Genomic DNA, 26,840 nt, shown 5'->3' with positions numbered 1-26,840 from the left:
TGGCTCAGAGAGCCTAAGTTTTAGGGAGTCTGTCAGCTGTCCAGGTTAAAGCACAACCCAGAACATTCAAAACCGAGATATGAAGGAGCTGGAGTCACCACTCATGATGTTCATGTTTGACTTCATCCCTCTCCCCCAGAGCAGAGTCAGGAGGAAGGATCTAGCTGGGACAACCACCATCATCAATGTGCCAAACCTCAAGGCATTATAAGGTACCCAATGCCTCTGTCTCCCCTTTGGAGAGTGATGGGGTAAAGACATGGCTGTAGGCCAGGAGCCTTTGCAGGGACACAAGTCTGGCATTTGGGTTCAGGTCCAGACAGCTCTGGAAAACCTAATTCCAACTGATGACCCAAGATAAACTCACAGTTCCCAGGGTATAAATCTAAACTTGCTCCAATGAACTCCAAAGAACTAGCCTTGGTTGACAGCCATGTTGTGCATTGGACTTTGACCCATACATATAGGTTTTTGAAAAATCACAGGTCACTTCAGAAGCACCTGCCTATGCTGTGAAGTCTTTAACTCAAACTCCTGGGCATTTTGCACAGTTAAGACAGGACAATATGGCAACAGTAAAGTTCTGCCAAGGGTAAAAGAAAGCCCAAACATTTATAATAATTTGAGGACAGAAAGTCAGGGAAGACACCTTATTAGCAGGTTCACTGAGTTCCTCTGTTTTATTGATGCTCAAGTATTTTATAACATCTTGATTCTGAATTTTTCTAGTAGATCATGAGAAGTTCTTATCTGGAAGTGCTAGTTCCTTCTAAGTGCCATTTTACTGCAGATATAATTGGACATCAAGCACTGGACTTGGAAGTTATCCAACACCTAATTAAGAGGTTGGATACTTAGATCAGGCTGTGACAGAGAATGAAAATGTCGAATGTGGTTGACAAGCAGGTCTGATCTACCAGCTCTGTTTACAGTACTTGGAAGGATTCTCTTTGTAATTTACACAAGCAAAGCAGAATTATACATGCAATAGTGAAGGTCAAATTTCAACCTCCATCACGACCCCATTGCTTTCCACTGGCAGGTAAAAAAGGGGCTTCATATCTAACTTTAAATAACTGTGAAAGTCTCAAGACTGAAAAGTAAGAGAAAGCATCCTCAACCTGAGGACAATTCAAAACAATAATACTAAGGGTAGTGCTACCACAGTTCACTCAAGCTCAGAGCAAACAGGTCCAGTGCTCGGTGTCAGTGTTTCTTTCTGCAGAAAAACAGCAAAAGCTTTGAGCTACAGTGGCACTTGTGTTGCTGACACCAGAGGCAGAAACTGAACTGGATGTTGTGGGGCAGCCCTGAAGTTAAGAGGCATAATAGATTCGGAAATTACCTGCCTTCCCTGAAATGCCATACTATTTTTTTCCTTGACCCTAAAACAAGATTTGAAAGATGCATCTTCTTCCCACTGCCAAAAACCTTCATTACTTCCCGAACAACAACGACAAACCCAATACTCTTGCCCATCTATTCCAAGACTGTCATCTGTTCCCACCCAGCTGCCAAAACCTCCAGCTTTTCCTCTTGGCAACCTCTACTGGGCAGTTGCTAGTCACGAAAAAGCTGCAGCACATCAGAAGCTTAACATTTGGGACAGCATAAAATAAACAAAATTTTAGTATTAAAATAAGTAGTTTTACAAAATACACTTGGGAAAAATGGAAAACCACAGCCTGAAATGAATAAATAGTAAGAAAAAGCTTCAGTCAATAGCAAATAATCTCTATTGCAAAGGTTTTAAAACAAAACTAGTCATGTGCCAGCACATCTTGCCTACATGTTTTATAGTTCACTGGAAAAAAAAAGAAAGACAGAGCTAAAACCATTTTTCAGGTATAGTAATAAGACACTTAGTGACAGCTACCTTGTTGTAAATGTTTGCATGCGTGTTTCTAATTCCTTGTATATATGAAGCAAATCAAGTTAACTGGATGGTCAACTAACAGGCTTTGCCAAAAGTAAAAAGCAGGCACAGGCATCATCAGCAAAGACCATATGATATGCAAAGATTTGTCTTCCTGTGGTAACTTCATCATATGCCTGAGCTATCAGGTCAGTCCTCTTTAACACCGGCTCAATGGTCACACCGGCCACCAGAGTCTGCAATGGACAAGACTATTAATTCTTGACTATGCTACCCAGGACTCAAGTCTCTGTTTGCTAATTTCTTCAATACAATAATGGCCTGTACCCATTTTCCCTCTTGGTCTCAGCCCAAAGAATGAACTGTTAAGGAAATGTATTTAGCCAAACCAGCCCATTCACTGTTATTCATGCACAACAGCACTCTTAATAAACTCTCCTACCATGACCCAGATGGTTTTCTCCCTGGATGTTTTCCACTTCTCTTATACTTCTCCAGAGCATAAGAAATTGTGAAATCAGAAGCCTCAACTGCATTCAGCAAAGACAGATTTTAAAGTAAAAAGTTCTGTGGATTTAAAGGACAGAATCACTACCTTCACATGAACACAATTCATTTTTCTGTTGCTCTGAGCATGATGTAAACAGAATTATCAAAGACTTTGATCACACTCTAAAGCTCAAAGCGTCAAAATCCCTTTTACCATAAATTAGCAATTTTCATCAGCAGAAATGGGTGGTAAAACAAATGTCTCAAACAGAAAAAAAGTCTGAACCCATAATTCTAACCAAGGAGTCAAACTCAAGATTTGTTACAAACTTAGTGATAATAAAATATATCTTTATCTAACCAATATTCTTCTAAATGAACAAGCTGAATTTGTTCACTAAAAATCTGTGGTATTTGGGCCCTAAGCATACAGACCTTCAGTGCACTGGTTATGAGATACTGAACAAAGGACTGCAGCTAAGCGTGGCTGAATTTGATAGGCATCTAGATAAAAAAAGAAAAAAAAGGATGAAAGAAATCTGCAAACACTGAACCAGGGCTTTGGAGGGCTTTTGTTATTTTTTTGACTGTTTAATAAAGATAGGAAAAATATCTGCAACCAGTCACAACAACAAAAAATAGCATCAATGTCAGCAAAGGATTAAGGATAGCCAAATCATGAATTCAAAAGTGCAGGCAGTTCATTGTGCTAGTATCAAAATATGATAAAAGCCATGTGTGCGAGTACACCATCACATGCCCTGCATGCTGCCATGCTGCCATGCTACAACAAGTAGCCATACAATGATCACTTGAAAAATTATATATAAAGTAAGAGTGTTTCAAAATGTTTCTGAAGAGAGCATTTATTTATATAACTACCTTGGGTGGCTTTGAGTGAGCTGGCTAGTGGCCCTCACTACAAACTTTTCTCCAAACTTCATCAAGCATGTATTTAACCTGTTGTTGTCCAGTTTGGAGGCAGTTTTAATTTAGCATTATAAACAGTAAAAAGGTACAATTAGCTCCTTGAATTGCCAGCCCTAGCTCCCACTGAAATCAAAGGATCAGGTTCAAAGCATGCCCCAGAGTGTGGTAAACTTCTCACAGGAAATGGATATGCAAGAGCAAATGCTGACGGCTGTGGAATGTACAAAGTAGAGCAATATTTTAGGTCTCAATCCTCAATTAAGATTCATCCTTAGAAAGTATTGCAGTGGGGTTACACAGCAGAATTGGATTCCTTGTAATTACTCTGGTTAGGTTCATGAATGAAAAAATGTACTCTTTAGAGATGTTTTACCAACCAGAGATAGCTTAACATTTCCTACTCAACAGCTGACACAAATGTATACACCAATTGTGTTTGTGCACTCTCAGGCAACAGCATATTCATAAGCACAATTCATCACAATTAGCTTATGAAATCAAACCTGGAGATGTGATCGATACACTCAATATACGGTATGTTTCGCAAGAGTCCTGGCTTGTGAGTCATCTCGTCTGCTCTGACCTAAAAATATATTAAACAAGAGGATGCATAACACTGAATTCCTAACCCAACAATGTGCAATTCCTCAAATTGACTTTGTGTGATCAACATTTTTGTGCTGGGACTACTGTATTTACCCTGTACATGACGCCCATTCATTATCACATGTCAGGGCTCAAAAAACCTTTTGTATGTTCCCTTTTGTATTATTTTTGGCTGTGGGGAGGAAGAGGTGGGGACCTGTCTGGGAAACAGGAAGCAGGAGGAAGGAGGGGAATGCGTTGTAGAAAAAGGGCAGAACAAAAAAGAATAAAAGAGCATTTATACAATTTCTAAATGATAATAAACATATAGGACCAAAGCCTGCCTCCAGCCATGTGGGGAGCAGCAGGCTGTTTGGATGAAGTTTAAACTTTAATGGGAGCACAGCAACTGTCCAAGCATGTTTACAAAAAGCCATTTGCTGCTTTTTTCTTTGATTTTTTTTTTTAATCATTTGGGCAATTTGTTATCTTGCAAGAGCAAGAAGATGCATGTGCTACTGTGATAAATACGCCAATCTGGGCAAGGAAAAGAGAAGACAACAGACTTGAGTTTCACCGTTGCACAGAGAAAAAAAACTCAGACTAGAAACAAAGCAATGGGAAGCACAACCGGATTCTCAGTTGGGGTAAATCAGCACAGAGCAGCCCTTATTTCATGGTTCCTGTTTACATCAGCTGAGGACCTTGCCAACACTCAAACTCCAAGAAATTCTGCTCTTGATTAGCCCCCTCTAACTCTGTGGCTTACACTAAGCAGAATTCTACATGTTTTCTGATGGCTGGAGATGGTTATTTTATATTACAAATATTGTCTGCTTTATTAGGAACAGTGTGACCCAAATGGAAAAATAGGAAGAATTTAAAAACAACACCAACTTCAGACATCCTGATACTTGGATTTGTTTCTTTTCTCTCCCTTTTTTATTTTCTTTAAGTTTTGAGTAGTCTGTATGGGGTATTCACAAACTCGTTTCTGCCACTTCTAGGCCAGAGTTTTCATCATCTGTGCATAGAAACAACAACCTTCATGCTTGAATGTCCCACTGCAGGTAAATGTATGTCTCACTTTAAAGCCAGGTACCATCCAAAGGATGCTCTCTTACAGTCAAGGGTGTTTTTAACTGTTTTTCTTTTCTACACTGCTCTGTCAAGGCTCTTGCTCCAGAACTCTAGCCACCAGAGATTTTGATCAGCCTCAAAATCTCACAGGCAGTGCACTCAGGTTCTTACACACCCTGATAAAAGCAGCATGGTCCTCTTCAACAGCAATTTGTGAGAGCACGTTGGTAAAAAGCCTGCCCGTACTGGCCTAACCATTTAGAAGCAACCCAGGCAGCTGCCCAGAGGCATCTGAGGAGACCTATATCCCCCAAATGCATTAGATTTTTAAAAAAAAAAAAAAAAAAAGGAGATCTGGCACAGCCTTTTGTGGATATCATTAGCAACTTAAGGTGCACTCTCAGAAGTGGACGAGGCACTGCTCGCCCCTCATGAAAGGATCATGAGATCAGCCTCATGTCAGTGCAGCTTCCATGTACAGTGCAGTCTGTACAGCTACTGGTTGTAGCATGGCACATGAAGCCAGGACATCCCATGAAAAGCCCTGCCACTCATTGACTTGAGAAAACTCAGCAGGTCAGATCCCAGCTGCTCAGATTCAGCACACCTCTGTGAGCCAATTTACACAACCATGGCTCTCACACTGGCTCACTCTCTTCAGTCTGTTGGCTGTGGACACCCACCCAGTTGTTATGATTTTAATATGCTGCAATATGAAAGTGCTATTTCAGGACAAAGTTATTAATAGCAATGAAGCCAGAAAACAGCCTAGAAGGAATGCAGTGTCTTGGCATTCCTGGAAGATATGACAACTTCCCAGCATCCGAGAAACCACCATGGTTAATTCAAGATGTTTCTGTGCACAAGCCTGTCTTTTGTTAATATATGATAAGTCACCATGACATGCCTTCATACGAATGCCTGTATGGGTACCAGCAGACTCCCAAGTCCACAGAGACTACAATGAAGAAAGGCCCAAAGGGTGGTATTTTGTTACTCTAAGTAGGCAGGTGAAAAGCAGAGGTTGGGAGCTGTGATGAAGCATCACCAGAAAGAGGTCAGAAGAAGCTCTACACTTCCTGAAGGAGGTGAAGGATGGAAAAGGACCTGTGTAAGCCTTTCTCAGAAACCTGTCTAACTCTAGGACCTCAGAGAGGCTCTAATTTTCAGCCTTCCTTCCCCTACAAGCACTCCTTCCTTCCCTTGTTTCTTCACACTGCATCTTCTCAGCAACACTCTTTACTCGGGCAGGAGCCTCACAGTCAAGGCAAGTCACTGTCCCTTTTCATGCTCTCTCTTAAACCTTCTGTTTCTCCTGGCAAAATATTCTTGGAAATGTATTGGAGAATACTGTGGAAAACACCAGACCCTGCCACAAGTTTATGCTGGCACTTTTCCCCTAAATCTAATGGGGAGGTTCCCAAATTAATTCCAGGTACATCACTGAGCACAACACTCACCACCACCTTGCCGAGGTGATACCCTATGAAGGCATCTCTCCCTGGCAAGGCTCTTGGCATCCCTTCTGCCTGCACCCACACTGCTGACAGGTTTTCCATGCTTTCCAGCCCCATCCCTAAGTATCCTCCTTGAGCAAACCGAATGAAACTCAACATTGTGTCTTTCCCTGAGAGGAAATGGCCCAAATGATGATGCCAGGAACTGGAAGATGTCATGTTCACAGCACTACAGCCTTATCCATTAAACGACCATAGAGAGATCCAGCTCACTACTGAACATGCACTGCAGGGAACTTGGTCCCTCACCACTCTCCAGAAAGGAAACAAACAAAACCCACTTACCAACAAGCAAAAGAGGAAATATATTGTAGTCATTATAAGCCCAGCAGAGGACATGTTATCTGGCATATTTCCAACTCAGACATTTAAAAAATGTAGTTAGTTTACTTTAAGTATCCTATTTCCCCAGATTTCCCTCTTCCACTCTACTTAAGCCCATAGAGCATCTCCCAAGATAAGTCTGCCTTTGTGGTTTGGCTTTATACCACTCCTTCCCTCTATTGTCTTTCTGAGATGTGATTGAAGTCTCCAATGTCACGGCTTGAAAGATTGTGGCCAGGTTCTCTTGCCATGGTTTGTGGGAAGGGGATGAGTGGAACTGAGGAAGGACAGCCTCTCCCATTGCAGGGGTGGCGGGGGTCCTGTCTCTCATGGTGTAACCAATCATTCCCAGCATTTTGCTTATCATCAATACTGTTTAACTAAAGCCGTTTTTAGTAGCCCGCAAAAGTGGAGTCTGTAGCCAGCTACTGTCATTCCAAATGCTTCAGGCCTCTGTCACCATGCTCTGGTACAATCTCTGCAATAGCAAACACAAACACTGTGTTTCCCTAAGTACAAATTACAGCTTTGGGGAGCTGCAATTTTATTTTGGTTATAAACATACAAAGGTAGGCTTTCTATAAACATACAAAAGTAGAGAGGAGGAGCCGCACCAGAGACCACAGGCTGAGCCTCTGTTTCACAGGGAACATTCCTGGGAGCACTCTGCTGCTTCACCTCTAGTCAGCTCTGCTTCCCAAGTGGTTAGCTTCCCAAGGAGCTGTGCTTCCCAAGTCGTTGCATGATATCAGAGCTCAAGTGAGAGCCAAAATGCTTTGTGGCCAGGGCTGCTGGAGAGATCTGCTTCAGATGCCTCAGTCCAGGAACTGAGACTCAGAAAAAGAAACACACACAAACTGTGCTTCTTTAGCTATAGGCAGAACTACTGGCACTCTATGCATTCAGGACAATTTTCCAGGCATGACTTGTGACTTGGTTGTCACTCTGAGTCCCTGCAGAACACATCACAGCACTTCTGAACACGTGAGCTCTGCTCAGAGCACCTTGGAGGTGCTCCTACCGTCACCAGAGCAAGCTTCCGGGGGTTTCCTCCACTTCAAGTGTCCCTAACCCTTCCCTGCTCTGCAGATGTCCCATCACTACCCAGCACCAAGCTTCTGGCACCTGCCAAAGAAGCATGATACCAAATTGCCCCTTCAAGCCCCTGAGTGCCCCCAGGCACTTCAGTTCTCCTGTCAAGCCTGTTAATGTGTCCCTTCCCTGCCACAAGTAATGATGCATTCCTGGAAGCAAAAACTGCAATGAAAGTCTTCTCTACATGTGAGCTAAGAGCTTTCTTTGCCTCATACCATTTTTACTCATAAATATAATATCAAGGTGATCGTGTTCTCCTCAGACTACTCAGAGTGTTCTGTAAGTAAAACCTGCAAGTGGCAATTTATCAGATGAAAAAATAAAAACCACATTCAGTTTCTCCCTACACTTAAAAATGACCACGTGCAGTCTCTGAAGCAGACTGATCTTTGTAACAAGGTCATGAATATCAGCTGAGGGGGCGGGGGGAGAAATAAAACCACCCTGCACATGTTTTTTCTTCTGTGCTGCTTTCTAACTGATGTTTTGCTCACTTTCTAAGCAAAGAGGAAGCCTCTCCTGTTCCCGTTACCCTGTGTTTATCCACATTCCAGCAGCCAGTGGCTGCTCCTCCAGGCGCTCTCCAAGGGCAAACAACTGGATCTCGCCACAATGCAATTTTGAACTTGAGCCACATCCAGCTCTGAGTGGGAGTGAGGTGGGAGCCCTGTGAGAAGAAGCGATAGGGGGAGTGGATGGTGAGGCACCATGAAATCTTTTGAAAGCGTAGCTCCTGCAGGCTTAGACAAAAAGCACAGCACACCCTTTGCGTAGTGAAAGGCCCGGAAAATGCACTTTAGGAGGCACAGCCTTAGGAGTCAGAATAAATCCTCCCAGATGTCCCTAGTGACAAAGCAGCCCAATTTGATCAATACAGCAGCATTATTAACACTGTGCTGCCTGACATGAGGATAGTCATATGTTCTTGCCTCTGCTAAGTGTGGGGGAAGGGATGCTAACTCCTACAGCAATTCACAGGGGAAAAGTCTCTCTCAGAATCATTAAGACTGCACAAAGAATCTCTTACCCATTTTCATGGAAGCTGCTTTTTTTGGGAGAGATCTGCTTCATTAGTATTGATCAAGCTCAGGTGGAATCCCAGAAATAGTATGTGCTTTATGGTTTTCTCAAAAAGAAATTTTGGTTTTAACTACTTTAGAATCTCTATCTTCAGGCTTTTTTTCTCTGCAGGCCCAAGTAACCTTCCTTTTGGGGGTTGGGTACAGACACATAAATGTAAGTGGTTAAAAACAAAAGGCAGGACTTCATGATTAGCAAATTTTGAACAATGATTACGAGAATTAGGGATTGAGTTAAATGCATTTGGATTCAAGAAGAAATAATGGTAGCAAAAAGGGGTCTGCATGTGTGTGTGTGTATATATACACACACACACACACACACACACACATATATATATATATATCTCACTGCCCCTCCTGAGCCCCATCCAGAGCCATGGCCTTTCTGTGTTTTTACAGACAATCCTGGTGAGTAACTCAGAAATTGGCAAAAGAACAGAAGGGGAAGAAAAACAGTCCTAGCTAATCACCTGCTTTAACCACAGCCAGCAAATCTGAGGATTTTGTAAAAACAAGATCCTGTGTGTGTCTCGTGACAAGTTTGCAGAAGGCTACAGAAGTACCACCCCTATGCCAGGTGACTTGGCGTGGGAGAAAAGATAGAAAGACTTTCTTACCCACAAAGAGAGGCGTCATCCATTGTTGGAAAACAAAAACCCACCACAGAAATGCTGCATCAGCACCACCATCTTTCTCCAGCACTCATCTGGGACAACACATTGTCAAAAACAGGGAAAACAACAGACTCACTCTCCCCACCAGGAAGAAATCCTACCATTCATTCCCTCTGCCACTTCTTCACCAAAACCCACCAAGACTATCAAATCCAAATCTGTGCCAGGGAGGTGAAAAATGCTGAGTTTGAGCACACCCAGGCCACTTTCACACTGTGTCTGCTTCTCACCAGAGAAGTGTGGTGCTTCAGAGCTGCTGGCACAAAATCCTCCCAGAAAGGGATGCTGCAGAAGTGTCTAGACAAACTAAAATTAAAAAGAACAAATTATATGACACTGCCCACTGTCTGCACACCAGGGTCAGATTCTCAGAGGGAGGTGTAAGTAGCTAGCGCCATAGCTAGTGGAGTCATCTTAATTTACACTGAGCAAGGATCTGGCCCAGAAAAATATTCCTGTCAAGTCTGCAGCCAAAAATTCCTCTGCTAGACCACATTCCACCAGTTAAACTGCCAGAGAAGACAACTGCAGAAATAATTTAATTAAAATGGAGATCAGGAAGCTGCTATCCTTTTCAAGCTCTGCTCGACTTCCTTTCTCCAACAACTGAGCACTTGGGTGTCCCAGTTTCCCAGCCTGTAGCTTCCCCGCTTTCTGAGAGCAATGGCTGTGAAGCATCTCATCTGTTCAAAGCCCAACCATCAAATCAAACAGATATGTGAATGCTCTAAACCTCTGGGTCTTGGATGAAAGGGTATGTATTTTTCTCTGCTGAAACAGCTCTGTCATTGCTTCTGGAAAATTTGAGCTTCAAAAAGGCAACCTGCAAGTTTTGCTTCCAAGACTGTAGGTGTCAGGTTCTGTGACTTATCGGGGTACCGCTGAGCATTTTTGCTGCTCCAGACTGCTCAAATTTGCCAGCACAGACCCTTGTACACAAGTGAGAGTTAGGCAGAGAGGGTACTGCTTTCCCACAGTTTTCTCGATTCATATTTTATTTCTGAACTTAAACTTTTGTTCTGATTAGCATCTGGATGGACAGTGAATTTTCTGCATATTCAACTCTTCCAGGAAGTCATTAGGTGGAAAAATACTCCCAGGATGTAGACCAGTGCAATCACATGATCGAGTTATAAGAATGGTGCTACGTGGTACCTCATTGTAGCAGGTCCTTTCTTTGTTTTCACTCCTTAATTTCTATTAAAACATTTCGCTTTTTACATGCTGGTCTGTAGAATCATTAGCAACAACACATGGTTTAGGACCTGTTTCTTTACAGTCCTCATGTTCCATGCGAAATCCCTCACAGATAACCACAGCTTAAGAGCTTGCTGAATAAAGGGGAGAAAGATGACAGTTTCTGTGAGAAGTCTTCACAGAGACAGAACCAAGGAAGAACCAGCAGAGCCCCGCTGCCTGCAGCCAGCTCTGTGCCTCATTGCTATCTGATGAGGCCCCACTGTTTTGTTATAACTCCAGCAGACCTGTACGGGGCAAGCAGCTTTCCTCCTGCACCCATCTTCTGAAACAACAGGAAAATACTTCTTTGCCATGCAAGCAGCCCAAGCTGACTCAAAGGAGCAGAGATGGTAAAAGCAGCACAGTGGACAAACACAGAAGGAAGATCCAGAGCCTGGGGTGTCCTGACAAGTGAACTGGAGAGCGCCTCACAGTCCAGGGCAGCTAACGTGTCCAGTGTCCCCCCTCCATCTGTTCCCTGGCTCAGGCAGGCTCCTCTGCCTTACACTCGTGGATTTGGCAAATCCTTCTTTAATGCAGCAGTGCCAGGGTGCAGGGAGCCACATTGCTCAAGGCCATCACAGCCACCCACCCCAGTGGGTGGTGGCAAAGGGGGGGACCCTCTAGAGGGACAGCAGTGGGACCCCACCACAGATCATGCAGTGTTTTGGGCAGATCTGCTCCCTGCCCACACTGGAGCAGCTCCCTTTGCTGAAGAGCTGTGCAGCCCTTCAGCAGGACCTCAACAGGGTGGAGAGATGGGCAGAGAAGAACTGTCTGAAGTTCAACAAAGGCAAATGCAGGGTCCTGCACCTGGGGAGGAATAACCCCAGGCACCAGCACAGGCTGAGCTGCTGGAAAGCAGCTCTCCAGAGAAGGACCTGGGGGTCCTGGTGGACAAGCTGTCCATGACCCAGCAGGGTGTCCTTGTGGCCAAGAAGGACAATGGTATCCTGGGATGCATTAGGAAGAGCATTGCCAGCAGGTCAAGCAAGGTGATCCTGCCCCTCTACTCAGCCCTAGTGAGGCCACATCTGGGGTGCTGTGTCCAGTTCTGGCTCCTCAGTACAAAAGGGACACGGAGTTTCCGGAGCGGGTCCAGCAGAGGGCAACTAAGATGACTGAGGGACTGGAGCATCTCTCTTACAAGGAAAGGCTGAAGGAGCTCAAGGTTGTGGAGTCTCTCTCACTGGAGATACACAAGAACCATCTTGACACAATCCTGTGCCATGTGCTCTGGGATGACCCTGCCTGAGCAGGGGGGTTGGACCATATGACCCACTATGGTCCCATCCAACTTCACCCATGCTGTGATTCTATGAAGAGAAGGGCAGAGGTGTGCTGGGTGGGCACTGAAGTTCAAGGGGTTTTTACCCTCTAACTGTGATCCAGTGTAAACACCCACCTCACATCCATTAACCACAAAACCAGTGGTCTTTAACTAACTAACCAGCATATAGATACTTTCTCGCAAACAAAGGTCAACAACGCACAGCAACCCTAACAGCTTTTCCCAATACTAATACCACCCCACGGTTATATTTGTGCTTTTAGGCTCTTTAAAATGCTGAGATCTTTCATGACTCACTGTCAAAAGCCAGCACTTAGAACCAGCTACCATCAAGTCAAGTCATCAGCACCAATTTGACTTCATCCCATTTTAAGTCTGTTTCATTAAACAAACAAACACAAATTTGGCACCAATTTTTTTGTTTCCCTTTACTGTGATGGATCACAGCCCTTGCTATAAAAACATGCTTAATAAAAACAAATTGGAAAACTAAGGAAACTGATAAAAAGCTTTGATTGTGAAGAAAAGCAGGGAAAAAGGTTTAGGGAGGAAATGCTACACTTTTCTGTGATGCCAGCAGAAAGAGGCAGTTTTTCAAGAAAACCACACAGCAGCAAGAAATAAATCCTTCAGATTGAATTTGGAAAAACACAAATTAAAGCATTCATGGAAGAAACAGCAACACAACATGCACACCTAACACAAAGCAGAGATCCAGTAAGGCTGAAAAAAGACCTAGAACAGATAAGACACAGAAACCAATATAGCTTCGAGGACACATTCTTAGCATCTGATATACAGGAAAACTGGAAGGAACACAGAGATGGAAAGTATGACAAAACTGAAAGGGACATGCACCTTTATTATTATTTATCAATCTGTTCTGCAGTCAGTTGTAATCTCTAGTCAATGAGCAGGGGTCTCATTTCACATTTAGATAAAAAATTCTTGAAAGAGTTAATACAGATGAAGATGGGGGAAAGCTTTGTGCAGCTATAAGCAGGGTGAATCCAAACAAAGCAACAGACTCATAGAGAAGAGAGAGAATATGGGAGGGGGAGGAATCAGACTCGGGTAGCAAAGAGAACACCCCGCTAGATATCCCTCCCCTAAATTGGGTTTTAGCGCAGGCTTCCAAGGAAAGCAGGGCCTCATGCTAGGAGGATTTCAAATGAGACTGGAAAGCACCACTGAGGCATACATTAAGAAATGGCATCTGGGCAGAAGTACTTTATGATCTAACAGTGCCAATCTCCAGGCTGTTTTTTTTTTCTGGACCAGATCTGCTTATATGCTGTTTATTGCTGCTGGATGAAGGTAGTGATCAAAAATGCTTTTTATCATGTGCACCCTGTTCTTGAACCTAATTTGCCTTCAGAATTAGCGGGTAAACCCCCTGCTGAACACAAGGTCTTCCCTGACCCTTCTCTAACCTCAGAGGACAATCTGCAGTCAGAATGTGCCCCCCATGACATGACATGACATGGACTTGCTTTTGGTTCCAGTCAGAGCAGGAGGAAGCCCCACGTCCATGAACCTGGTCTCTCCTCTGACACACATTTCCAACAGGACACACAGTACACATGTGAGGGACTCTCGAAACGAAACATGCCTGGCCATCCGTATGTGCACACGCGGGAACCCTTCTTGACTCACATTTACACTACAGCTTTTTGACATCATTAAAACAGAGCAAAAAGGTATCAAAGAAGATTTACACAAGTGGATTTTAATGTCAAAAAAGGCTATTCTGATAATTTAAGTCTCACCGCTGGATGACACAGCCCACTGAAGTGCACAAAGGACTCCTTTAGACACTCATTTATAACCACTTTCAGGTTGGTTTTCACTCTTGGATATGAAAGTCGGAGGGTAAATAACAATGGGATTCTTCCTTCTATCCATGCACTGAGACTTTTAAGAGACCTCTCTCATCTGTCTTCATTTCCCAGATGGGTATGACCGTCCTGGGGGAAGCAAAGCCCACACCAGACAGCATTTGGGAGGCTACATTTAGCTCTTAGAAACATCTTCGCATCCTCTCCCACAGCCACATTTTCTTCATTTGGAAAACCAATGAAAACAAATCATGCTACATCCTCTGCTTTATAGAGGACAGCTCAGGACCTCCCACTCCTTCTTGGAAAGAAAATTTCTTTCCGGTACAGTTTCCATTGTTTATTAACTGAAGGTGGGGGGACAAATGGTATTTATAGGATGCCTAAGGCCATGCTCACTATAAAACAGGAATAAGTCAATACAGCTAGAGCACAACTTAGTGGCCTATGGTGTAACATTTTAAAAACTGTACTTTCTCATTACGGCACTTGAGAGTATCTCCTCCCGCCAACACGAGTGGAAATACATTTGTAAGAGCCATAGAGCAGCAATATTGTTTTAATCAAATCATTAACATGGGTGTGCTGTTTTCTGCCCACATCTTGATATTTATTCCATATCCTCACAAGACCTGGGATTTGTACAGACTACTCTCCTGCAAGGTGTCAAGTAACTTCATGGAAACTGGGCCAGTGCAAATTCATGTATCACCAGTGGCAGATCTGCACTCACTGACTGATCTGAAATCCCCAATGTGATGGGGGTACTATTCTTCCCATTTACAAAGAGAAACAGCATTCAGAACTGAATGCCAAAGGTCTCCTTGACCTTTTCCATTTAAAGAAACGGACTCAAGACAGAAATTCCCATCTTGTACCACAGCGCAACACCACCTGCCCAGAGATGCAGTTTGCTCAAACAAAACACTGACCAAATGGCATATGGTATAGCTCTCACTGCATGAAGATAATCCATACAAGACAGTCCCAGTGAGGAGGAGCCTTTAACCTAGAGCATTCACTCCGTGTCCAGTTCAAAAGGCACTCAAGACTTGGAGTCATATGCACTGGAGCTATTTGGGAGTAAGAAACCACCCACCCCCTTGCTTCCCTTGCTCTCCCTCACATATGTTCTTCAAAGAAATTAATTTCTCATGTTAGAAAAAGAAATCCCAGTGCAGCCTTTGTAGGGCTCTGTGCACCTACTGTCATTATTCTTGGCATTCAGAAACAACGCTGGGAAGTCACCTGTTTACCAAGTCCTTTACACCACAAAGTAACTCTGCATTGGCATTCTTCTGTTCTTCCTCAAACAACTGGGGTTTATTCATGTTTTAAACAAACCACCAGAGTTCAAAAAGCCCAACACAAGCTAGGCACACTCAGTAAAGAGTATTTAAACTGTGTACCCTGAAACTTATTTGCCAGCATCCAAGAAAGATTAATAAAGGAGTCACTTCGGAAAACACAAAACTATCTTGAGTTAACAGAAAATCAGGGCTGCCTGAAGAGCATGAGCTTTGCAGCCAGCTCTGAAGTACAGCATGGTGCAATGGGACCAGGCTGTCCTGGAGGAATGCAAACCAAGCAGAGCAAGGCCCTTATGATACCTTCTTAAACCCCAAAATCTGCCCAGATCCTGAAGCACTGATCCAAGCAAACATCTTCATCCAGGAGGCACTGGAGACAGGTATTTCAGCCTGTGTCTGGAAGGTTTCAACCTGTAATCAATGCAAGAAACAGGAAAGCTCCCCCTGATCTTAACTGTACAATTAAACACCAAAGACTCATTCCCTCTAAAAAAAACCCCTCAGGTTAAACCAGGATCTTCCATTTTCAAACACTGCATACAACAATCTTTCTTTGCACTTCAAAAAACACAGGATAGCTAGAAAACTACTCCAAGTGACGTCATTTACCCTAAAATTCTCAAACCTGCAAGAGAAGCACCTGACAAGCTCTCTCACTGGGTCATGTCAGCACTTACAGCAGTCTGCCTCTTCTTCCAAGATACTTCCAAATGCTTCCTTCCTCTAGTCTGATCAGACAGAAACTTGCCTTACTCTCCCTACTTCACTGCAACACCCACTGCTCTTTCATAGGTTTCTTAAAACCCCAACTCTCACAGGGTTCTGTTTACATCAGAACCAGATTTCTCAGCACCAAAACCAAGCTCCTGGTTTCCTCGATTATGCAGGAAAGCCTACTAATGTGATTTTACACTATCCTGAAAGATCAAAACCCCAAAACAAATAGAAGAAACACATATCTTGGTAAGAACCTGATGTACAGCAACCTTCAGATGTTCACAACCACTCTGAGGTGCTGGCACAGCTTATGAACAGCTGGGGGAGGATTGTGACACCACCAGAATGAACTGGGACAACAGCATCAGGTGGAGACAGAAAAGAGCTATTTTAGCCTAACTTGCTGTATTCCCAAATCGGTCAGTTCAGTGTTCTTTGCTTCTCCCTTAATATCTTAAAATGCAGACACATTTAAAAACAAAATCAAGAGACACTGAACTTCATCCCCATCTGATCTAGACACTAATGAGGGAGGGGTTTTTTTTCACTGGCACCGATTTTCCATTGTGCAGCAAATGCAGCCTCCCCACTGTCCACGTGTCAGAAACAAAGCCACTTCTGGCCTGATGCTTTCCATATGAAACACTAGATCCCATCTTTCTTCTCCCCTCTCCCTTCCTCCTTTCCATACTTAATTACTCACACAGCAGCTGTAGTAGGTTGCAGATGAGTGGAATGTTTTCTTCGGAGCAGAATAAATTTTCCAGGCTGACAGAAGAGGCCAAAAGAAAGAAAAGAAAAAAACAAACCCCAAACGAGAATTATTTAGTACTTTTCACCAGCTCGAAGCAGGCAGCAAGCTCTGCAGGGTTGGCACCCTTCAAACCACCGTGTAGACACAGGAAAAGAACAAAGCCGCTGAGCCACTCAGCCCACCCTGTGCCCCAGGATATGGGGCACCTCAGATCCAGCAATAAACCAGATGTGCCAAGGGAGGGCGGGCAAAGCACCTCACTGGTGACCAGCAGTTGCAAGGAGACAAGGAAAACGTGTGACTGCACTGCTCTTATGCATCTTGTGTATCAACATGCCTTGCCAGGCTCTTTCCAGAGCAAGGGAGAGCAGGCACCCAGGTTAGAGATCAGAAGTACCCAGACACTGATCACAGCATCACGTAGTGTTGTGTCTGCAGTTCTCAAAAGATGCAACAGAGTCACAGGATGCAGAGAGTCTGGATGCCTTTTACTAGCCAGATTGCTAATAGCTGGGAAATATGAATCAATGTTAAGGGCGCAAGACTTAAAACGAAAAGCTAAAATTGACAACAGAGCGGAAGATGTCAGCCAAACCAAGTCTCTCACACCAAAAACAGTGCCAGGCCCTTGGGAAATTCTAGAAAGTACAACTGGTTGAAAGACTTCTACCAAACGTTCTCAGAAAAGAATACCTCTTTGTCCAATCTGAAGTGTTTTATTGGAATATATATTCGTTTTGGAGTAAAAACGTTATCCACTGAAATTTCACACACCCAATATGTAATCTGAAAGGGCAGACATGAATCAAGCAAAGCAGTCACTCAAATCTGGGTCTCACACCTAAGTGCTCTGATGTGGTCGGTGTCCCTTTTGGGTGTAAAAAGCAAGCAGACAGGAGCATCTCTCACCCCTCCTACTCTTCCACCCACTGAACATTTTTCACTATGGCCTTTGATCGCTGGAACCTTTGTTTTTCATGCAGCCCTGGTGGAAAATAAAGGCAGGCAATTAAAGGCAGTCCCCTACTTCACCCCCACCAGCACAAAGCAATTCAGCACAATGCCGATTCCCCTCCTGGGCTATAGTGAAGACAGTCAGCAGAATTTGCAAATGTTTACAAACTCAAGAACTTTCCTTATGTTTGCAAGTGAACTTTGCCCACTCCAGAGTCAGGATTAAAACCAAATACCTAACACCATAGTAGCCAACTAGCAGTTAAAGCATTTTTTAAGTTTAATTTACTTGTCCTGCCATATGCATTTTTCCTCACCGCACAATCTAAACAAACACTCGTTTTCACTGTGATTTTCAATCACTTCAGTTGCACCATAAGAATGCTGCAGTGCCAGAGCTGCAAAGGCAGCAGGTGGGCAAGATGACCCTGTCCAAAAGACAGAAACCCTGCTTCCAGGACTTTTTGAATTATAAAGATGGAGATACTTCCACTGATTGCACCTTCTGTCAGAACATGCTGGTTTACAAAGGTCCATCATGGTCAAACATCAACCCTATGTCAGCATGGCTTTAAAACTGACCTTGTGAGGCTACAGGTTTAAGGGCAGGATTTGTAAATCAAGACACTAATTGGAATGTCTCAGAAGAGCCTCTCACAAACCAGTGTCCTTCTCCTTCGCATCCTTCCCCATCAATCACACTGTCTCCCAAGCTTGCCCATGTCACTGTCTACTTCTCTAGCCCATGCAGAGTAGGAGCTGTTGACCCCCACATATGATTTAAACTCCAGCTTTGCACTCAGGCCCACAATGCTGGGAAATAACATAAGGATTAGGACACACAAGACATGGCCTGTAAGCATGATGTTCAAAGCTATTATGACACTTAAATGTATGGCTGCTGGACCTTCAGCAAGCACTAACAGGCAGTCTGTGCATAAATGACTCAGAGTCACTAGTGTATGTTGTACAGTACACCACATGCATCTTAGCAGTTCTCCAAAAGTAACACATGTAATGAATAAACAGTTGCACTGAGTGGAAATTCTCTGAATTGGAAAGGATCCTTCACATGCAAGAACAGGGAGTGGATGAGTACCTGCTTTAAAAGGATTAAGAGCATCAGAGCAGCTTAATATGAGAGTTCATATATTGAACCTTTTAAAGAAAAAAAATTCCATGCCCTTCTGCCTGACGTTCCTACACTCAACTCCAACACCTTCTAAAAAACTCAAGAAGAGGTCAAATCAGTGCTATGCACAGGTTGTCTCAAAGACACCACAGACCTCCGGGAAGGGGGATTTAGCTTACCTTTCAGAACCTCATTTTGATTTTTTCACAGAGGCAATGGCGCACCCCACCGAGGGCTGCCTGCAGAGGAGCTGTCCTGCACTTTCAGCACGTGCCAGCTCGTGTGGCAGGATCTGGGCCCGCAGCTCCTGAGGGGCTGGCTCCCATCTCCCCATGGCCCAGCACAGCCGCCTCCTGCCCCAGCCGCTGTGCCCGAGCACCACAAACCCGTAACACGAACCCCCACAGCAACCCTACGGGAACAGAGGAGCTGCCAACTCATCTTGTAACCGAAGAACTGAGAAGCAAAGGTTTGGAGTCCTGATTAAACCCAAGATGCCTAACAATCTTTGAGCATAAAGACTGAAGTACTTTCTTCTAAGGAGGGAAATGGGATGCCTGCTCTCACAGGCAGCCTAACAGCCAAGCAGTCTTCCTCACCAGCTGCTGCCAGAGCAGGGGTGACAAATACAGCCTGGTGAACACAGCAATATGCGAGCTTTTTCTGATGTACACACCTATCCCTATAAATGCCCCAATAATGGCATTTTCTTAATGCTGCTGGAATCAAGTAAGAGTTGGAAATCCCATTACTTTTATTTTCGAGAATAAGAGACAACTAAACAAATCTTCAGTGGCTCAGATATAAGGAAAGTATAAAGAACATCAAATTAAAAAATAAAAGGTCTGTGACTTTAAAGACAAGCTCAGTGTCTTGGGGACCAGGAACATGATTTTTTTAACTCAAAGTGGCAATGCTGGGGGGAAGCTCTTTCCCTAGCAGATTTGTTTTAATTTTTTGCTACAGAATCAGCTGAACTCTGCAGTTCAACTAAATCCAGACTAATTTTGACCAAGACAGAAGCACCCATACTACAAAAAGGACCTACGGGGAGAAGAAATTCAGCAGTTCAGGTGGGTGATTCCTGCCACTTGATATCACAAAAATGGCGCTCCCAACTCCTGAGTGCTGCTGGGAGTTTGGAAGTGGTGGACACATTGTAGATGGATAGATACAAAAGGGAATGGGCAGGAGGCACTTGAGAGTCCAAGGAAACAGAAAGTAAGAGGGACTCAACACCATTCTCGAAAACACCTTTATTAACTATCAAAATTCAGGTTTAGCATCAAAAAAGAAAACTGTCACCAATTACAATACCTGCAGGTAACTTTTAATGAGGTTTTGAGCATGGTGATCAAAAGCCTACAGTTTTTCTTCCCCTCTGCAAAATTAGAGGAACTTGATAGGGGATGAGGTGTACTACTACCCAATTGCTTAATGCCCTGAACACCAATGTTGCTCAGTCAGTGAGCAAAACCCCTTTGTTTCGTAAGGACAATTGCAATCAAGGTTGTTCATATGCATCTACACTCAAACAGAAGCAGCTTCCTTCTCACTTCCCACGTTTCCCACAGCAGAATGGAGAAACAACACACTGGATGTTTCTCAGTGGAGTCATTTGACAAAGCCTCAAAAAAACCCCAACAATATCCAAAACATACCATTTTTGCCTCAACCCTCAAGATCTTAAGTATGAAATTACTGCCTGAAACTGAAAACCTTCTGCCATTTCCACAAGGAAGTATTGCATTGCAGACTAGCTATATACCATGATTTTTATGTAGCCTACTCTAATCTATCCATTGCCTATTCAATAGGAGGTACAGAAATGTGTGGGCTTGAAGAAGCTTAGATTTCAGCATCCCAAACAAGTAAGGGAAAATATTTTCCAGTTGAGTACCCACATTATGACTGTGCATTGCTTAAAGGTATATACCCCATTTCAAAATCACTTGACGTAGGTCATACATATAATCAGCTATTTTAAGACCTGTAACCTGGATTGCAGAGTTCTATGCTTTCATAATGCCAAGAGATAGTCACTTATAACAGATTCTATAATTAAGAAATCATGTAACAATAGACACTGCAGTTTCAAGTTTGTCTTTCCTCTCTCTGTCCATCTCTTTCTCTAAGGTGACAGGAGCATGCTTTCAACACATGGAGCAAGCAGAGAGCCTGCAGGTATAAATGGACCAGCATTTGGAGTCTGAAATACACTGCATTACACAGGTGGCTGTTCTTGGAAGTCAACCATTTCTGAAAGTTATTCTCAAGAGGTATGATGTACTATAAGCACTTAAGAAATGTGTTACACTGTGACTGGAACCAAGATGAAATAGCAATATTAAAAGAGATGGTTTAGTTTATGTAGTGGCCAACTATGCCATTAAACTAGAACAATGGAGACGATGTGGAGGCAGGAATGTTCTCCAGTGTGATTTATTCCTTTCCAGTAGGAGTGGAAATTTTTGCTATAGGCCTGAAAATGACCCTGTCCGCCAAGCAAAAGTCAGCATTAAGATGTAAGAGTTCTGCTAGATTAGTCACCTCAAGATACTCTGCTCTCACACAGCACAGGAATCTCAAAGCCCTTTGCCAGAATGGGTCAAAACTCAGCCTCGTAAGCTCCACAAAGACCATTAGACCTTAGCATTGCTGTCGTCAGTCACTTCAGAGAGAAACTGAGGCTTGAAGAATTGATTAAAAATAGGCAAAGACGACTCTATGAGAGGCTCAAAAGCAAAACAAAGGCTTACTCGATCCTATGCTTTACAGGAAATGTGCATCTTTCTTGAAAGGATCATTGTTTGCTGCAGCTGAGAGCAGCTGGGTCAGCCAAGGCGAGAGGAAATGTTATCGGGCAATGGTTATCAGGCAAACAATATAATGCCATTTCCACCTCTGCCAGCCAATTAGTCCCGTGCTGCCTGCTGACCCATGTGGGAAGGGCTGGCTCCTTTAGAATAAGGATTTGACACCTAAGCCCTGCCAGTTTTTTACAGCTGCATCAGCTACACACATAGTGACTCTGTGCATCTACCTGCTCTTTGTGCTCCCGTATTCTGACATTATGGTAACTGCCATGCTAGAGGTCATGCTATGGCCCCCACAGAATATGAAGAGAGCCCCAAAATCTCTCCTGATCAGAACCCTTCTCCACAGTAGGTTGGTGGGTCCAGAGTCCACCAAGGGGCCTACAGAGAAGGATAACAGGAATTCTCTTCTCTAGGAAGAGGCATATCTGATTAAAAAAAGATGCTTTCTGCACCCTGATCTTTCAATGACCCCCCAAATGACATTGTGAAGGCCCAGCAGGAAGAACAGACTGAAGCCCCATGTCCACCCTTTCTGAATTCTCAGCCCTGCTCTCCCTCTCTTTGAAGCCTGGCACACAGTGGGACCACGTGCAGCTGCACAGGCTACGCTCCTCAGAGTCGTCTCTCTCAAAAACAGCCTCCTACCCACTTCCTTCCTCTGCAGAGTAACGAGACGCTCTTCGGCCTCATGCTGTCTCTCCCAGCAGTCTGGTTCCAATCTCGGGGATGCCACATCAGACAGCTACCCCTAAAAAACAGCCAGAGGCCCTCCTGCTGCACCACAGCAGCCATACAGGTGCTGAAATCTCCCCCCCCGCCCTGGTCCTGAACTGCAGAGTCAGCTCACAGGGACAGGGAGCAACTAGGACAGTTCAATTAGAGCCAGGATGAAGCACCAGGCAGAAACACACAGATGCTGAGATATCAGCCAGCTGACATACAGCGAATGCCTGATTTTCCAATGCACAGAGGCCACCTCTTCCTTTAATCCCTCCTCAGTGCCATAGAGGCTCAACACCTCTGGAAAAGCTAAACAAACTTCTTTGTCCTGATGAAGCTGTGCTATGAATTACTCGTTAGATCCTGACCTCCCCACTACAAGAAAAAATCCTCCTACCTCAAGAGTGTTTTGCCTGAAGGAGTATACTCAAAGCCAATATAGCAAAGCTAAGCTTTTGCTGCCTAAAAGCCAAGCCCTCCTTTCCCAATATGTGTCTTAAAATAACGTCAAAGGCATCATGGTGTCAGTTCCAGCTTCCACTTCAGGTATTTCCACTTGCGCAATCCAGGGTGGATTATGGGGTTTTTGATTTGTATTTTTTCCTTCCAAAAAAGAAACCTACACAAAAGGGAACAATCTTTCCATACACAAAATCTTTTTGTTTTGTACATATTGCTGAATTGCTTTCATTCAACTCCAACGCTAATTGTAAAAAGCACAGATACCAAACTTGCTCACATTCCTCTTGCAGTGGGAAGGAAAAATGGGAGAGATCAGCTGACTTTGTGCATTTAGCAACCTGCCTGTGCTGTCAGTGCCCAGTGAGTGATGGGTGTTTCACAATCGGAAATATGAGCAACTGGCCCAGCTGTATAGTCCTCAGCCAGCAGCTACAAGACGGTGGTCCAGGGTCAGGAGAAAAGGAAGACAAGACTGTGTCAACGCTTTCACCCTAAGGCTTGCTCTGATTTTCATTGGGGCAAGTGCATCTTTTACAGTATCACAGTAAGCATCATTTCTCAAAGCAGGACCTGGCACAGAGTAACCTCTGCACATCAAGCACTAGTAGCTGCTAATCACAAAACTGGAGCTCACAACAGCTGATAAGGAAGCTTCCTCTTAAACCCACACAACTACTTCCTCCCCCCTTCCACCCCCTCACCTTTCTAAGACACTGAAGTAATCTCCTGGGGCACTGCTTTGCTGCTGGGAGAAGCTCTGCTCTGGAGCCTCTGTGAAGCTCAGGTATGGCACCAGAGCACTTATTAGGAGCAGAGGCAGGACCTGTTCAAGTGTCTTCTCTCAAAATTAAAGCTGCGTTTTCGCAATTCTGACACTTCCCACATGGATCAGTCACTGCCCTGTCAGCTCTCTTCCCTAAGGTCTCAATGGTAGCCTGACAGGATACCTTTAATAAAACACACATGCCTTGTCCCAAAGTGGCTATGGTTTGCCTTAAATAAATAAATCCCCAAGACCTGATTCCATTTGTAAGTGATTCAGAAGAATTAAATTGGGGTCTCTGTGTCAGTGGGTCTGCCAAGCTTGCGTGCCAGCATGGTCTCTGCACAGCCAGTTTCAGCTGCTCCCACCACTGACACATCAGTTTTGCTGCCCGTTGTTTGCAAGGAGAGTACACGCAGCAACAGGGGAACAAACCATAAATACAGGATACATTATGAAACATCGGGTGCTGGTTGCAGGATTTGAGAGGAAAGAAGGGAAAATGTAGCAAATTATTTTCAGCTTGTCTTTTTAAGCATACATGGAGAATCAGTGGGGTTTAACCAGGAGTGTAACTTTAAATTCTGCAATAGTAACAGAGGGATTGGTATATTGTACTATATAAAACAAACAGCTGCTCTTCCACGCATAAAAGAAGGCAGAAGGAGACAGAGTATCACTCGCAGTACTGCCTAAAGCATGCTGGCTATGTCAACAGACTATCTTGCTTTGGACTGTTTGGACTGTTATTAATATGCAACTGAATATGCAACCGATCCAACACCAACGATGACATGAATTTTTTTTAAAATTAAATTATATTAATCTCTTCAGTTTAACTATCATGTTAAAAATATAAAAGGAAAGCAGATGTGACCGTCATGGATGTGCACGCTGAATATTAATAACAGAAAGCATCCCCTCCCCCTTGGAGGATAAGGCGAAGTTGGATCGGTCATTTTGCAAATTAAATCCTGAATGTGTTCACGCTGTAGCTGTCAATAAACCTCTGGTTTGTGTGCATATACCCACAAAGATGAAGCCAAAACAATTTTACTAGGGTAAACCTTCAAAGATCCAGCCACGATCCAGCTGGATGACAAGGCTACAGCCCGAGTACTCCCCTGAAGCTCTGCCGTCCACATTTTTCCCCACACACATTTCTAAGGAAAAATTAAGTGAATATCCCACAACTGTCAGTTACTGGACCCCTAACACAGGCTACCCTTATGCTAGCCAGGTGAATGCTGGCAAGATGAAATCCAGTAGCTCGTTGTTCTCACACTGACAGTGCCACTGGTCCGTGCGCTGCAATCGCACCACATGTCATCCCAACCACACTCCACTATTTCTACCCACCAGCAGATGTGTTTTTTTTTTCTTTTAAAGAGACACTAGTTTCCAGAATTTCACCTGGCATATTACCTCTGCCAGAAAATCGCATCAAGAAGCAGGACTATCTTACAATGTTCTGACATAAATAAGAATCCTGTCTTTCCTTTTCCCTCAATATCCCAGCTGATAACTATATTTATCAAGTGGGCTCATAGAGCATTTTACACAGTTCTTCTCTATAACCTACTCTTCTCCTTGGTCTTACTTATTCACGCTACCAGTCATCATTTTAATGCATTTGTAATACTTGATTTCAATTTTTATCCTAATTCTGCCTGCACATTAACCCTACAGTGCCTCAGAACACATTGGTTTACTGGAACCAGCCTAAGGCATCATTGTTCTAAGATAGCAAGAAGTGTGTATTTCTCCCTGTCTTCTAAGGAAAAAACAAAAGAACAAAAAATAAGTCGCATTCCTAGTTACAGAATTCAGCCTAAAAGCTTTTGCTAGTGCTTCCACACACCTGCCCACTCCCACCTCTGACTCAAGCTACAAATTTTATTGACATATACTAATTACCTGAAAATAAGAATGATCTATTCCATTGCCACCAGCTGCCAGTTGCCAGCACTGGTTGGAAGTGATCAGGCTTGTTTAAGAGAATAGAACAAAAAATCTAAGCTCAAAAATAAAATTAAAAAATAATAGTCATCATAAAAAGAAAACCCTAAAGAATGCCACCGGTTCTCAGGTACTGCCGGGTGTGCTCGGAAAGGGCTGAAGGCAGACAGATTTGAATGGATGCTCAGTTTGTCACGGTAAAAAATACAGAGATTTAAAGGTCTACCCACGCAGAAAAAAACCAAAACAAAACAATAAAAAGAACCACCAAAAAACCCCAACCCTGAATTAAAGAACAAAAATAAAATAAAAGTCAGAAATGCAGCCTCAGTGCATCGACTGTCTGCGCTTAAGAGATTTACAGGAGTAATTTAAATGATTCACCTGCTGCCAGTTTTCCTCCAAGGATGGCAAAGCTGAGAAGTAGCCGGTGTCGTGGACAAGCTGGAGTTCCTGGAATATACTATAACTAGCCAAGACATCCATGCTGCTGCTGAGCAAGACCCTTTCTTTCTGCTTTTGTGTATGTTTGTTTGCTCGGGTGGGGGGTTGTTTTTTGATCATAAAAAAAAAAAGGAGGAGGAAAATCAACCAATGATAAATCCAGCGTCCCTTTGGCTTTGTTTTGTTTCAGTCACACTTTAAAAAAAAGAGAGAGAGAGAGAGAAAGCGGATGAGCGTGGACGGACGGCACGGTCCGGGGGCCGGGCCGAGCAGGACGAGCGGCGCCGGCGCGCACGAGCACCCCGCGGCGCGCACGGGCACGTTCCGCGCCGGCGGCTGCCGCGCAGCCCGCGCGCGGCCGATGGCGCGCCGCGCGCCTCTCTTTCGCCGCCCCTCCCTCGTTCATTTTCGGGACACCAATCACCACATCCCCTCCCCCCCCCCAATCCGCTTCCTTCTCACCTTCCCGGCAAGCGCCGGCGCTGCGGCCCCCCTCTGCGCGCAGTCCGTGCGCGGCCCCGCTCCGGCCAGTGGCGTGGCCATTGTAGGGTAATCGGCGGGGCGGGAGGGGCGGGGCCGCCGCGTGCCCGGCAGCCACCGCCCGCCAATGGGGCGTCGCCGTCGGGGCGCGGGGGGCGGGGTTCGGGACGCCGGGCCGCGGGGCGGCGATTGGCCCGGCAGGGTAGAGTGCCCGCCCCTCCCGCGTCCGCGAGGCGGGCGCGCGGCGAGTACTTCTTTAGGGGCGCTTATAACGGGGCGGCGGCGCGCGCGGGCGGTGGCACGAGC

The 26,840-nt window shown here is 44.4% G+C and overlaps 1 protein-coding gene across 3 annotated transcripts in view; it reads right to left on the bottom strand.

Annotated features, from left to right (window-relative positions):
* KLF7 (Kruppel like factor 7) overlaps positions 1-26,246 on the bottom strand; it is a 61,749-nt gene extending 35,503 nt beyond the window's left edge. For all 3 annotated transcript variants that reach the window (XR_001920527.1, XM_008931091.2, XM_029959537.1), the window contains exon 1: positions 25,995-26,246. Coding sequence is in view for 2 of the 3 variants with exons in the window: in XM_008931091.2 (XP_008929339.2) it covers positions 25,995-26,174 (180 nt within the window). In the remaining variant the exon portion in view is untranslated. The remainder of the gene's footprint in view (positions 1-25,994) is intronic.
* Between the last annotated feature and the right edge of the window lie 594 nt (positions 26,247-26,840).

This window comes from Manacus vitellinus, unplaced genomic scaffold (genome assembly GCF_001715985.3).
Source record: "Manacus vitellinus isolate BGI_N305 unplaced genomic scaffold, ASM171598v3 scaffold_20_pilon, whole genome shotgun sequence".
In the NCBI taxonomy this organism is placed as follows: domain Eukaryota; kingdom Metazoa; phylum Chordata; class Aves; order Passeriformes; family Pipridae; genus Manacus; species Manacus vitellinus.
The sequence above is the reverse complement of the archived record's forward strand: the minus strand, read 5'-3'. Positions and strand labels throughout refer to the sequence as shown.